This window comes from Oncorhynchus gorbuscha, linkage group LG11 (assembly GCF_021184085.1).
Source record: "Oncorhynchus gorbuscha isolate QuinsamMale2020 ecotype Even-year linkage group LG11, OgorEven_v1.0, whole genome shotgun sequence".
NCBI lineage: Eukaryota > Metazoa > Chordata > Actinopteri > Salmoniformes > Salmonidae > Oncorhynchus > Oncorhynchus gorbuscha.
Genome location: NC_060183.1, coordinates 53,014,610 through 53,029,450, shown reverse-complemented (window position 1 = coordinate 53,029,450; position 14,841 = coordinate 53,014,610). Strand labels below are relative to the sequence as shown.

The window sequence follows — 14,841 nt, the reverse complement described above, 5'->3', positions numbered from 1 at the left end:
AATCCATGGAGCCTTAACCCTTCTAACAGTCAGTTTCTTAACAGGTGCATCTTTAATAATATTTGGAGAAGCAATTTCATAAATTCATCAAGTGCAGCTTCTGGATGTGGGTACGCAGACCCACGAGCCACTGCCGGCCCCTCATGATGAGTTCTGTGTTTTATGGCCCCTACCCCCATCAAAGTTGCCCATCCCTGACTTAGATGTTTGTTGGCTGGCTTAGTTAGATATGCTTATGTTTCTGTCCCTCAGATTCCTGGCAGTAGAGACCCTTGCTGCAGCTCCAGCCTCCCAGCCCTTCTCCTTCAACTCCACACCCAAAGCTGCCTTCTCTGAGCCCAGCAGCCATTCCGCTCCTCTGCCCATAGTCACCAAGTCTGCAGCCATGCCAGGTAAGGAGAATAATAAGCTTTGTTTAAACAGCATAATTCATACATTTTAGAAATGTTAACAAATTTATTGAAAATGAAATGTAATTTACATAAGTATTCACACCCCTGAGTCAATACTTTGTATGAGTACATTTGGCAGTGATTACAGCTTTGAGTTGTCTTGGGTATGTCTATCAGCTTTGCACATCTGGATTTGGGGACTTTCTCCCATTTTTTTCCCTTGCAGATTTCCTCAAGCTCTGTTGAGTTCGATAGCGAGCGGTGGTGAACAGCAATCTTCAATTATTTCCGTAGATTTTCAATGGGAATCAAGTCCGGCCTTTGGCTGGGTCACTCAAGGTCTTTCACATTCTTGTTCTGAAGCCATTCCAGCGTTGCTTTGGCTGTATGCTTGAGGTCATTGTCCAGTTGGAACATAGATCTACGCCCCTGGTCATTTTTAAACTGAAGCAGGTTCTCATCAAGGATTTGGCTCTATTCACTGTTCCCTCTATTCTTACCAGTCTCCCAGTGCCTGCCGCTGAAAAGCATCCCATAGCACGATGCTGCCACCACCATGATTCACGATAGGGATGGTGTTAGACAGGTCATGAGCTGTGACAGGTTATCTCCAGAAATAGAGCTTTGCATTCAGGCCAAATGGTTTATAGAAAATATCATCAGACCACAGAATCTTTGGCCTTATGCTCTGAGTCTTTCACATGCCTTTTTGAAAACTCCAGGCATACTGTCATGTGCCTTTTTCTCAGGAGTGGCTTCCGTCCAGCCACTCTCCCATAAAGCACAAAATGGTGAAGTGCTGTAGAGACTCTTGTCCTTCTGGCAGATTCTCCCATTTCTGCCAAGGATAGCTGTAGTTCTGTCAGAGTGGTCATTGGGTTCTTGGTCACCTCCCTGACCAAGGTCATTCTTGCCTGGTTGCTCAGTTTGGTCAGATGGCCATCTCTAGGCAGAGTCTGGGTAGTTCCATATTTTCAATTTCCCAATGCTAAAGAACACTGTGCTCTTGGAAACTTTCAACACTCTAGAAATTGTTTCATAACTGTCCCCAGATATGCCTCATTGCAATTCTACCTTGATGATCTACGCACAATTCACCTGACCTCATGGCTTGGTTTTTGCTCTGACATGCACTGTCAACTGTGGGACCTTATATAGACAGGTGTGTGCCTTCACAAATCATGTCCAGTTAATTGAATTGTCCACAGGTGGACTCCAAGTTGTAGAAACATCTCAAGGCTGATCAAATGAAATTGCATGCACCTGTGCTCAATTTGGAGTGTTATACAGTTGAAGTCGGAAGTTTACATACACTTAGGTTGGGAGTAATTAAAACTTGTTTTTCAACCACTCCACAAATTTCTTGTTAACAAACTATAGTTTTGGCAAGTCTCTTGTGTCATGCACAAAGTAGATGTCCTAAGTAATTTTTCCAACAATTGTTTACAGACAGATTATTTAACTTACAACTCACTGTATCACAATTCCAGTGGGTCAGAAGTTTATATACACTAAGTTGACTGTGCCATTAAACAGTTTGAAAATTCCAGAAAATGATGCCATGGCTTTAGAAGCTTCTGATAGGCTAATTGACATCATTTGAGACAATTGGAGGTGTACCTGTGGATGTATTTCAATGCCTACCTTCAAACTCGGTGCCTCTTTGCTTGACATCATGGGAAAATCAAAAGAAATCAGTCAAGACCTCAGAAAATAAATTGTAGACTTCCACAAGTCTGGTTCATCCTTGGGAGCAATTTTCAAACTCCTGAAGGTACCACGTTCATCTGTACAAACAATAGTACGCAAGTATAAACACCATGGGACCACGCAGCCGTCATACTGCTCAGGAAGGAGACTCGTTCTGTCTCCTAGAGATGAAAGTACTTTGGTGCGAAAAGTGCAAACCAATCTCAGAACAACAGTAAAGGACCTTGTGAAGATGCTAGAGGAAATGGGTACAAAAGTATCTATATCCACAGTAAAATGAGTCCCATATCGACATAACGAAAGGCCGCTCAGCAAGGAAGAAGCCACTGCTCCAAAACCACCATAAAAAAGCCAGACTACGGATTGCAACTGCACATGAGGACAAAGATAGTACTTTTTGGAGAAATGTCCTCTGGTCTGTTGGAACAAAAATAGAACTGTTTGACCATAATGACCATCGTTATGTTTGGAGGAAGAAGGGGGAGGCTTGCAAGCCGAAGAACACCATCTCCGCCTTGAAGCACAGGGGGTGGCACATCATGTTGTGGGGGTGCTTTGCTGCAGGAGGGACTCGTGCACTTCACAAAATAGATGCCATCGTGAGGAAGAGAAATTATGTGGATATATTGAAGCAACATGTCTAGACATCAGTCAGGAAGTTAAAGCTTGGTCACAAATGGGTCTTACAAATGGGTCTTCCAATTGGTCTTCCAAATGACCCCAAGCATACTTCCAAAGTTGTGGCGAAATGGCTTAAGGACAACAAAGTCAAGATATTGAAGCCCTGACCTCAATCCCATCGAACAATTGTGGGCAGAACTGATAAGAGCGTGTGCAAGCAAGGACGCCTACGAACCTGACTCAGTTACACCAGCTCTGTCAGGAATAGGCCAACATTCACCCAACTTATTGTGGAAGGCTAACTGAATGGTTTGATCCAAGTTAAACAATTTAACGGCAATGCGTCCAAATACCTATTGAGTGTATGTAAACTTCTGACCCACTGGGAATGTGATGAAATAAATCAGTCTCTCTACTATTATTATTTCGAATTCTTAAAATAAAGTAACTGACCGAAGGCAGGGAATTTGTACTTGCATTAAATGTCAGGAATTGTGAAAAACTGAGTTTAAATGTATTTGAGTTTAAATGTATTTGGGTAAGGTGTATGTAAACTTCCGACTTTGTGACATGTTTTCACTTTGACATTATGGGGTATTGTGTGTGTGTGTGTGTGTGTGTGTGTGTGTGTGTGTGTGTGTGTGTGTGTGTGTGTGTGTGTGTGTGTGTGTGTGTGTGTGTGTGTGTGTGTGTGTGTGTGTGTTGGGTCAGATTAATAAATGTTAATCTATTTTGAATTCAGGCTGTAACATAACAGAATGTGGTGAAAAATCAAGGGGTATGAATCATTTCTGAAGGCACTGTACTTATTTTTTCAACATTAGCATCTTTATTGTTTTGTGATATTGTTGATATCCATTCTGTCTTTCTGTTTCAGGCCCAGTCCAAACCGGTACACCCCCCACGGTTGTACAGAAATGTTCCCCAGCCACCCAGACAAGTGCACCCACACCACAGGTACTAAAACATCATCTGCCTTTTCAAATAAATAAGATAATAGACCAGCAATCAATGTCTTGTAGTACAGGTCATAATAGTAGAGACAAATGCAGTGTCTCAAGATATCTGTCTGTTTGCCGTCCTCTAGGCAGCGCTGAGTGTGAATGCCCTGGAAAGGCAGCTGCAGCAGAGGAAGGGCTCAGACCCAGTCATGGCTGGAATAATGGAGGAGGTAACAGATTAATCCAGTAGTATTTCTCTCAAACTACTGCTACTTAATAACTTTTTTATTTGATTATGAATCCTATTTATTTTCATAACCACACACATTCAGTGGAGTTAACCCACAAAGGAATCGAACCCAGCACCATGCTCCAACCAATTTACGCGATATGGGTCTTGCTATAAATAATGGGTCTAATGTTTGACGTTGGTATAAACATTTCAAAATGCTTTGAAACAACAACAACTTTTTTTTAATGCAGTTCCACATGTGTACTTGGGAGAATATATTTGCAAATTGGCCTATAATTCCACCTTTACAACATGGGCCTAGGACTATACATCCTTTAAGCAGGGTTCATACAAGACAAGGACTTTTACTGATTTTTTTTTTTTCAAGCTCTTCATTTATATTTTCAAGGACTTCAATGTTATACAATTGTATAATTTGTATAATTGTACATATAGGGCCTAATATAGACCCCCAAAAAAAGAAAGGCATGCAAAAAGCAGGCCTTACCAATGCGTTGATATTCAAATTATTATTACATTACGAAATGTGTGAAAATAATGTCAACTTCACTAAATACACTGAAAGAAAATATATAAACGCAATATGCAACAATTTCTAAGATTTTACTGAGTTACAGTTCATATAAGGAAATCAGTAAATAGTCCTAATTTATTTATGTCAATCTATGGACTGGGAATATACAGTGCATTTGGAAAGTATTCAGATCATTTACTTTTTCCACATTTGTTACATTACAGCCTTATTATAAAAATGTATTAAATAGGTTGTTTTCTTTCATCAATACCCAATAAAGATTTTTTTATTTTTATATTTTAAATATTAGCAAATTTATATGACATTTACATAAGTATTCAGACCCTTTTACTCAGTACTTTGTTGAAGTACCATTGGCAGCATTTACAGCACACCTGTATTTGGGGAGTTTCTCTCATTATTTTCTGCAGATCCCCTCAAGCTCTGTCAGGTTTGGAATGGGAGCGTGTCTGCACAGCTATTTTCAGGTCTCTCCAGAGATGTTCAATTGTGTTCAAGTCCAGGCTCTAGCTGGGCCACTCAAGGACATTCAGAGACTTGTCCCGAAGCCACTACTGCGTTGTCTAGGCTGTTTAGGGTCATTGTCCTGACCTCCAGTCTGAGGTCCTGAGCACTCTGGAGCAGGTTTTCATCAAGGATCTCTCTGTACTTTGCTCCATTTGTCTTTCCCTCGATCCTGACTAGTCTCCCAGCCCCTGCCACAGAAAAACTTTCCCAGAGCATAATGCTGTCACCACCATGCTTCACAGTATGGATGGTGCCAGGTTTCAGACAGACGTGATGCTTGGCATTCAGGCCAAAGAGTTCAATTTTGGTTTCATCAGACCAGAGAATCTTGTTTCTTATGTTCAGAGTCCTTTAGGTGCCTTTTGGCAAGCTCCAAGCAGGCTGTAATTTGCCTTTTACTGAGGAGTGGTTTCCATTTGGACACTCTACCATAAAGGCCTGAATGGTGGAGTGCTCACAGATGGTTGTCCTTCTGGATGGATCTCCCATCTCCACAGAGGAACTCTGGAGCTCTGCCAGAGTGACCATCGGGTTCTTGGTCATCTCCCTGACCAAGGCCCTTCTCCCCTGATTGCTCAGTTTGGCTGGGTGGCCAGCTCTGGGGAGAGTCTTGGTGGATCCAAACTCCTTCCATTTAAGAATGATGGAGGCCACTGTTCACTTTTCTTCAATGCTGCAGAAAGGTTTTGGTACCCTTCCCCAGATATTTGCCTTGGTACAATTCTGTCTTGGAGCTCTACGGACAAGTCCTTTGACCTCATGGCTTGGTTTTTGCTCAGACGTGCACTGTCAACTGTGAGTCCTTTTATAGACGTGTGTGTCTTTCCAAATCATGTCCAGTCAATTGAATTTACCACGGGTGGACTCCAATAAAGTTGTGGAAACATCTCAAGGATGATCAATGGAAACAGGATGCACTTGAGATCAATTTCACATCTCATAGCAAAGGGTCTGAATACTTATTTATATAAGGTATTTCTATAATTTTTCATTTTTAAAAAAAAACATTTTTTTCTAAAAACCTGTTTTAGCTTTCTCATTATGTGCTATTGTATCTAGATTGAGGACATTTTTTATTTAATCCATTTTAGAATAAGGCTGTAATGTAACAAAATGTGGAAAATGGAAAGAGGTCTGAATACTCTAAGGAAATGAACTGTAGATATCCATCGGTTGGTCACAGAAACCTTAACTTCTGGGTGTGGATCAGAAAACCAGTCAGTATCAGATGTGACCACCATTTGCCTTATGCAGCACGACACATCTTCTTCAAATGTACTTTATTAGGCAGTTGATTGTGCCCTGTGTAATGTTGTCCAACTCCTCTTCAATGGCTATACTAAAGTTGCTTGATATTGGTAGGAACTAGAACACAATGTCATACACATCGATCCAGAGCATCCAAAACGAACTCAATGGGTGACATGTATGGTGAGTATGCAGGCCATGAAAGAACTGGGACATTTTCAGCATCCAGGAATTGTGTACAGATCTTTGCAACATGGGGCCGTGCATTATCATGCTAAAACATGAGGTGATGGCGGCTGAGGAATGGCACGACAATGGGCCTCAGGATCTCGTCACAGTATCTTTGTGCATTCAAATTGCCATCGATAAAATGCAGTTGTGTTCGTTGTCCGTGGCTTATGCCAGCCCATACCATAACCACACCACCACCATGGGGCACTCTATTCAGCAAACCGCTCGCTCACACGACGCCATCTGCCCAGTACACATGAAACTGTGATTCATCCGTGAAGAGCTCACTTCTTCAATGTGCCAGTGGCCATCAAAGGTGAGTATTTGCACATTGAAGTCGGATATGACGCTGAACTGCAGTCAGGTCAAGACCTTGGTGAGGACGCTGATGAGCTTCCCTTACACGGTTTCTGACAGTTTGTGCAAAAAATCTTGGTTATGAAAACCCACCGTATCATCAGTTGTCTGGGTGGCTGGTCTCAGACTCCTGCAGATGAATAAGCCGGATGTGGAGGTCCTGGTCTGGCGTGGTTACACATGGTCTGAGATTGAGGCCAGTTGAGCGTATTGCCAAATTGCCTAAAATGACATTGGAGGTGATTTATGATAGAGAAATTTAAATGTAATTCTCTGGCGACAGCACTGGTAGACATTCCTGCAGTCAGCATGCAAATTGCATGCTCCCTCAACTTAAGACATCTGTGTCATTGTGTTGTGACAAAACTGCACATTTTCATAGTGGCCTTTTTATTGGCCCCAGCACAAAGTGTACCTGTGATCATGCTGTTTAATCAGCTTCTTTATATGCCACACCTGTCTGGTGGATGGATTATCTTGGCAATGGAGAAATGCTCACTAACAGGAATGTAAACAAATTTGTATTCAAAATTTGAGACCTTTTGTGCGTATGGGATATTTTATTTAATCTAATGAAACATGGGAGCAACACTATACTTGTTGCATTTTATATTGTTGTTGAGCGTAAATTGGATGCGTGGCGATTCTTCTGTAGCCTATGTGGCCAACGCAGGCACACATAATAAAGCCATGACTTGCTGTAGCATGAATCTCACCATTGCTGTTTTTATAATGAGAAAGTGACCAAAAACCAGGTTCCTTTTTTAATGGAAGGATTTGTATGTATGGCCAAGTTGAAGCCAACATTAATGTTGTCCTCATAATAACCACATGGTTTTACTGCAACAGAGTAGCACAACACCCTTCATATGAAGTGGCGGGAAACAAATGAGTGGTCACATCTCTCACAAAAACGGATAAAGAATGAAAGCAAGGACAATTATAAGGGAGCAGGAGAACTTGTAAATTGGTTACAGTAATTACAAGGACTTTTCAAACACCTATCTGAGGAAATGTCTGATTTTCAAGGTTAGCCTTTTGGAGTACTTGAATTTCTGACCTCCAAGTTCAGTTAGGCTACTTCAAGCACCTTGTATTGTTTCTGTATTGTAGCTGGCTCCCCCTTATATCTTAATGTATTGACTTAAAAAATAAAATGGCAGATTATCAACAGCTGTAAGAAGTTGTGCAGTGTAGGAAATCCTCACATGTACCAGAGTTTATAGAAAGACCCATATGGTTCATCAATGTAGCTTCATGCAGGTTGTGTTCCTCTCAGATCGCCCACTTCCAGAAGGAGTTGGATGACCTGAAGGCACGCAGCCACAAGGCAGACTTCAGAGTGGGCACCACAGAGGAGATGAAGGAGCTGAGGAAGGAGTCTGAGGACCTCCACGTCTTCACCCTGGAGATCAAAGACACCACTGAGGTACAGTACGGATTTAATTTCATTTGATTAGATGTTATTATTTCAGAGATAAGGCCTGCGTGAGTCAGAATATGAAGCTCTCTGTAGTTGCCATTGTTAATTCATGTACCCAGTCGTGTCATTCAATCAGCTGCATTCAGGTGGCCCATGAACTCACACCCCCTGGTGTTGCCAGGTCTATGACAACAAAATTTGCCATTTCAACTTAAGTACAGCCACTTAGACCTTGTAGGCTCTTACCATGTTTATGTGTGCTTGTTCTCCCCAGTCTCTCCACGGGGACATCAGCACTCTGAAGACCACCATGCTGGAGGGCTTTGCCGGGGCGGAGGACGCAAAGGCCCAGAGTGAGCTCAACAGACACCGGGGCTACCTGCAGCTGCTGTACAAGAAACCACTGGACCCACGCAGTGAAGACCAACTCAAGGTAAGCCTCTGGATAGATAAGGAATGGATGGTTAGATGTGTATATCGAACATCTATCATTCCTCGGGGTGGATGTGGTAGAAATGTCAAAAGCAGAACACGATCATTCACCGTGTAGACTTTTTGTTGGGCCGTCATTTATTTTAGGGTTTTCTCCCCATAACCAGGAGATCCGCAGGCTGTACCAGTATGTAAAGTTTGCTGTGGAGGATGTGAACGACGTGTTGGATCTGGAGTGGGAGAAACATCTGGAGAAGAAGAAGAAACAGAAGTGAGTGAGAATTCTCTTTCACTTCCTATGTCAATTTCCAATTGTCATTGTATGTTTCCGTTCTAACCAGTTTCCTCCGTCTCTCCCAGACACATGATTGTCCCAGAGAGGGAGGCTCTATTCACAGCCCTGGCCAACAACCTGGACATCATCAACCAGCAGAAGCAGAGGCTGGACACACTGGTCAAAGACCTCCACGCTCTGCGGCTCTACAACAAGACTGCAGCCTGGAGCACTCCTGCCCCCAGCCAGCCCTGCCATCCTGCTGCTACCACCCCCACTGAACAGGGGTATGTACAAGGGTGTATACCTGAAATACAATGGGCAGATTTATTGTAGCATGAGGCAGTAAGTTTTTTATTTTACATTTTATGTCAAATTTTTCAATGGGGTATGTGTGTTGCAAAGTAGTGTTTTATTTATTTATGCATAATGGCTTAAAAATCAATGGTCACTTATGAATTACCTCTGTGTTTACTAGTTTGGACCACGAGCTGGAGAGTTTGAGGGATGCACTCCTGAAAGCCAGTCTGGAGACCATTCCCAAGACCACCTCGAAATCGCCAGGCAACAGACTTACATTTTCCAACACGTGTCACTGTTATCTATTGTGCTTGAGTGATGTAAATGTAATTTGACTCCTTCAACTTCTGCAGCCAAAATGTCTCCGATGAAGCAGTCTCAGCTGCGTAACTTTCTCTCCCAAGAGGCAGACACCACCAGTCCGCTCCACCGCTCCAGGTACTCCCAACACACAAAACACTGTGACCAGTGCTGAGCAGTGAAGTATAAGTAACGTGTGGCGTTTACCCCTCCTGATTGTCCTCTATCTTTCCCCAGCCAACCTGTCCCGCTCGGCCTTCCTCTCTCCCAAATACTACGCGGACCAGGACGATGTGAGCTCCACCTCCTCCCTGTCTCAGGCTCTGGACCCAGAATACTCCCATTATTTTGCGGAGGAAGAACCAGAGCCTGCCCCCCCTCCCCATGCTCCCCCTCTCTATGCCCCGCCACCCCACGGTGGTACGCACCCCCTCCATAGCCCCAGGGTTTGGGGCCATCCAGTCCACTCCCTTCAGCAAGGTGTGCCAAGGCCTGGGCCTCAGCCCCATCATGAGCCCAGGTAGGAAACTATTGAGCTTATTTGAATTTTATTTAACCAGGTTGGTCTGAGAACAACAGGTAATACTACTTCACAACAGCAAAGTTGTATGTCATTTATATTGTATGTTTTACCCTCTAGTATCAACCGCCAACCTTATGTCAAAGTGCTGTACTATGTGGATTTAAGAGGGCTATTCTGTAGTACAGTAATTCATCAAATTTTTCTCCAGTTCCAACCAATAAGATCAACATGGGAGGTGCCGACAGCACGGCACTAGCCACTAAGACTGTGAAGCACGGGGCCCCGCCTACTGAGAAGGCCACACCCGTCCCCCTTCCTGCCCAACAGGCTGCTGCTAAAGCCGCTTTCCTCAGACAAATGGCCAATCAGAAACCAGGTAGGTGGGTTGCAGTTAATGGGAAGTACATTGCATTTGTGATCGTTTTTCTGTCACTGTAACAACATACACCATTGCCTTGAGACCTATTATGAAATGTATTGACATTTTTTTATTTTCTGCTCTGCAAAGGACATGGGCTGAGGGACCTGTTTCTGTGTTGTGTGACCATGTTAGGCTATGTTACCTTAACAGTATAACGTTCTAGTTTGAAAAAAGAACAAGCTAGTAAGAAACTTTCATTGTTAATCTCGCTACAATAAAACAGTTTGAAGACCGGTAGAGCGTCTTCTGCTCACTGTCGGTTCCACTTTGAACAGTAAAACTCAATGCTATGTTCATACTCAGACACCAGGGGGAGACAAAGACCTCAGGATCAGAGGTGAACTGACAGCCTCATGACTTTACTATGCAGAATAATGGTTGACAATAGTTTAATCAATAAATTAAATTATTACATTAAATTATTTAAACAGTACGTTTAAAGTTTTAATCAATTGAGACTATTCGTCTGAATATAGTGTACATCAGTCTGTTGGTAACCCAAAATAACATGACCGGTATGATTTTGAATTGATTGAATGAAAAGGTGACAAAATATGTGCGTCTGGTTGTCCCAATGTCAGTTGTAATGACAAATTGTCATTGACGTTTCTTCTTTGTGGTCAACCAGCAGTCAGTGGCTCTCTGACAGAGTCCACCCTGAAGACTGTTCCCCAGGTGGTCAACGTACAGGAGCTCAATGACAAAGGATTGCCACCGCCTGTCTCCACTGTGATCAGGTAATCCATCGTCATCAATATTACTATCCCTCTTCATCAGGGCGTCAAGAATGCTTGGCACCTTTTCTGATTACAATTACCAAAAGGTAGAAAGGACATTAAATGAAACAAAATATTATGTAGATAAGAAATGTGTAGACAGTGAATATATTTCATTAGGAACGGGCTGAGTGGATACTATCTAATATCGTTACAATAGTTGGCTGATTCCAATCTAACCATTTACTGTAAACGATAACCTACAGTCCACATAACTACTGTACACTGCAGCTTTCTTGTTTTTGTTTGTCTAATTTGAAAACTTCTGTGTGCTGCAGTGTTAGGGTCTGCTGACAGTGCTGTGACCCTCAGGGTCTGCCACAATGACTGTCTCTTTAAAAAACAAACATGTTTTTAAAGGCACGGAAATACAAAGTCTCTCTTTGTAGTCTAATAAACGTAAGGTGTCCAGTATATACTGTATTTTAGTTTGAACCATGCAGGGTCTTCTGATAGGCAAGGCTTTAAAATGAGTTTCTGCTGAGGGCCAGATTACTCTATGGTGGATGGAGAGAGGGGTTATCGCTATTTTGGCTTGGCGAGGCAAATTTACAATGACTCGCTCATGCAGAAAGAGACAGCTACACACACAAATAAGGGCAATAGAAAGAACAGGGTGAGCGGGTGTGCTGTACAGGCAGTGACAGGACTACACTGGTGCTGCATGAAGGGTCCATGTGTGTGGGGGATGGGCACACATGGGCAACGGACCGTGTTATAAAGTGTGTGTGTGGGTGAGTTTACTTCCTGAGGGACGAGGGCCCACTTCAGCACGAGCCTATGCTGGTTGTGTGTGTGGGGCTGCATGCTATACTTCAGTGTACAGTGTGAGTTGTTCCCAATGATGCAGACAGAAATATTTTACAAATGATATAACACAAGGGAAAAAATACACAATGAGTAACGATAACTTGGTTATATACACGAGGTACCAGTACTGAGTCGATGTGCAGGGGTACAAGGAAATTGAGGTAGATATGTGCCTACTGTAGATAAGAATAAAGTGACTAGGCAACAGGATAATAAACAGAAACGGCAGCGTATGCAATGAGTCAAGAGTTAGTGGAAAAACAGTCAATGCAGACAGTCCAGGTAGCTATTTAGTTAACTATTTAACTATGTAGCACGAAATAGTTAAATAGTCACTGCTATTGGTGATAAAAGGGCTGTTGATGACATCTGTGCATGTCATGTCAATACCAGAGTGACTAAGGGGCGCCAGGATGGACAGATGTTGGCACAGCCCTGTATAACTGTTCCCATAAAGTGACAGAGGGAGAATGTCAACGTCCCCAATGTCACAGTCAGACTGGAGGGAGAGGGGCCCTTTAATTGGTACCGTCAGCAGTTTCTGTTTTTATAATACATGTTATTGGGGGAAGGGGAAAAGGAAAGTTCATTTTATGCTTAAGTGCCGATAAGAAATAAATGCACACGTTCTGCTCTTTCTAGATAATATCTGGTATTTCGGAATGAAATTGTTTGACTGCACCAAATGTCAGTTTATTCAGAAGACCTTCTTTGCTTACAAATAGAGTTTTGAATAGTTGTTAGTCTTACATTTGAGTGTGAAATGCACTTTACCCATCATCCTTATCTAGGGAGATCCTCTTTCTCTCTTCGTCTCACCCTGGTCCCTTATTTTTCCCCATGACATCACATTAAATCACCCATAGCTAATAGTCATCCATAACAACCGTTCTGATTACTTCTCAGACAAGTTATATGCAGGAACAGCCTGTCCTGTCTTCACTGCAGTAGTGTTGTCCTGCCCCAGCCACGGTGTGGAACTGGGGTGGACAGTATAGATGATCAGAGGCGCTGCTGCCAGCCATATGCCAACATCCGGACAGAGGATGGGATTTGGTGTATGGGGGAAAACACAGCCGCAGCAGTATAGGGTTTTCTCTAACTCCTCTGTCTTTTCTGTCCTCCGCCCTCCCATTCTTTCCCTGTCTCTCTTTCGTGTCACGTCTGTCATCTAATGGCCTTTTACACACACACACACAACATTACTTAAACAATGCAGAACACCTCAAAGCATATAGCCAGCTGTAGCATCCTTCCTATTAAGATTTACTTCAATTAATTCATTTAATTTTACCTGTGGGGCGTGGTCTTTCCATTTCTAGGCTTCAGTGGCTGTTTGATAGAGTTATAGTGTGTTAGCAGCAGGAACATTGCACTGGAGAGGGTGGTCACTGGTGTCTGGCCTAGCCTGCCTGGCAGTGATGAAGCCGGCCAAGTTGTAAACCTAGGCTGATACATGGCAGTGCTTCTAAATGTCTGTTGGTGCCAGGTTACAATGCGTGTGCGTACTTATGTTTGTGCTTGACCTCTAGTACCAAGGAAACAGTAGACAACAGCAGAGCGCTCTTCCATCTCTCTGAGTTAATGCATGGGTAAGGCCTGCCCATGCAACTTTGATGGAGAGATACTGAATAATTGACAGTGTGTGTTGCTGACCCAAGGCAATAGGTCCACACTGCACAGGGGGAGTGGTCAACACACAGACGCTGCTCACCAAACAGACATGTTTGTAACTATGGAAATGTTGTAGCAAAGAGAACTTGGCCCTGTTCCTAAACAACTCCTAGCCCCCACCTTTGCAGATCTGAAAGAATAAGATGGATGTAAGCAAAATGGAGGTTCTAATTGAAGACTAGTTCGCTTACATCTTTCCAATTCCTGCAGTGTGTGGAGCTCTGTTGTGTCTGGTGTTTGAGTAGTTCTAAAATGTATAGCGTGCTTCACTGTTTGCTGACTACTACTACTGTTATGTAGGCTACTCCGGTTCCTGCACAGTACTGGCTGACGGGGAGAGCCTGCACTACCTCTTTCTCCCTGGAGGGGGCCCTGTTGTCAATGAGATTTCAGTGGCCATTCCTGGCCTGACTTGGGCATGCTTGAGTAAGTGGGGGCTCAAGATGACAGCATTGGTACCTCACAGTTGAAACTCATCAACGTTTGATTGAACCTGTCACAGGTTCAGCCGTTACTTTACACTACACATCCGCCTCTCCGCTAACTCACTGGCCTTAGCGGCTTACATCTGTAGTGGAAGATCTAGGATCTGTAGCGCTTCCCATTAGCTTTTTGATCATCTCTTATCTGTCAGGCCTGTTCAGTGTGCCTGTTTCTTCTTTTGTTTAGTGCTTAGGCCATTTCTTCAACACACACATTCCTTTTGTGTGTGTGCCTGTGCGTATTGATCGATGCGGGCTGCCCAAGGCCCTGTGGTGATGCGGTGCTCATACTGATGCAGCACTGAGACGGCCGTGAGTAGAGTTGCTGATGAGCGGAGTAATCATCCCCAGCTCTGCCACCTGCTCTGTGCCCCCTCATCCAGAACTACAAGAACCACCAGACAGACACCCACATTGAAAGAACCACTAAACACACACTTAACCCAAACATTATGCATCTATACACATACATACTCATCACCACTACCTACCTCATAGGAAACACACAGTCACTTTACCAAATACACAAACCTCCACCAGAGAGAAGATCCATTATGTCCCTAGTCAGGTTGATGTCCCTTGTACAGTAGTTCTCTGATGTGGAGTCCTAGCTTATTGGAGGTGAGTCCAT

At 43.3% G+C, this 14,841-nt stretch overlaps 1 protein-coding gene across 1 annotated transcript in view; it reads left to right on the top strand.

Moving 5' to 3' along the window:
• The window catches only part of LOC124047679 (nuclear pore complex protein Nup214-like), a 70,278-nt gene that overhangs the window by 18,188 nt on the left and 37,249 nt on the right, over positions 1–14,841 (top strand). Inside the window, 13 exon segments of the mRNA XM_046367989.1 lie at positions 253–392; positions 3,601–3,680; positions 3,811–3,894; positions 8,075–8,224; positions 8,493–8,651; positions 8,818–8,921; positions 9,011–9,211; positions 9,403–9,488; positions 9,578–9,624; positions 9,626–9,662; positions 9,762–10,044; positions 10,233–10,423; positions 11,097–11,205. Of these exon segments, the coding sequence (XP_046223945.1) occupies positions 253–392; positions 3,601–3,680; positions 3,811–3,894; positions 8,075–8,224; positions 8,493–8,651; positions 8,818–8,921; positions 9,011–9,211; positions 9,403–9,488; positions 9,578–9,624; positions 9,626–9,662; positions 9,762–10,044; positions 10,233–10,423; positions 11,097–11,205 (1,671 nt within the window).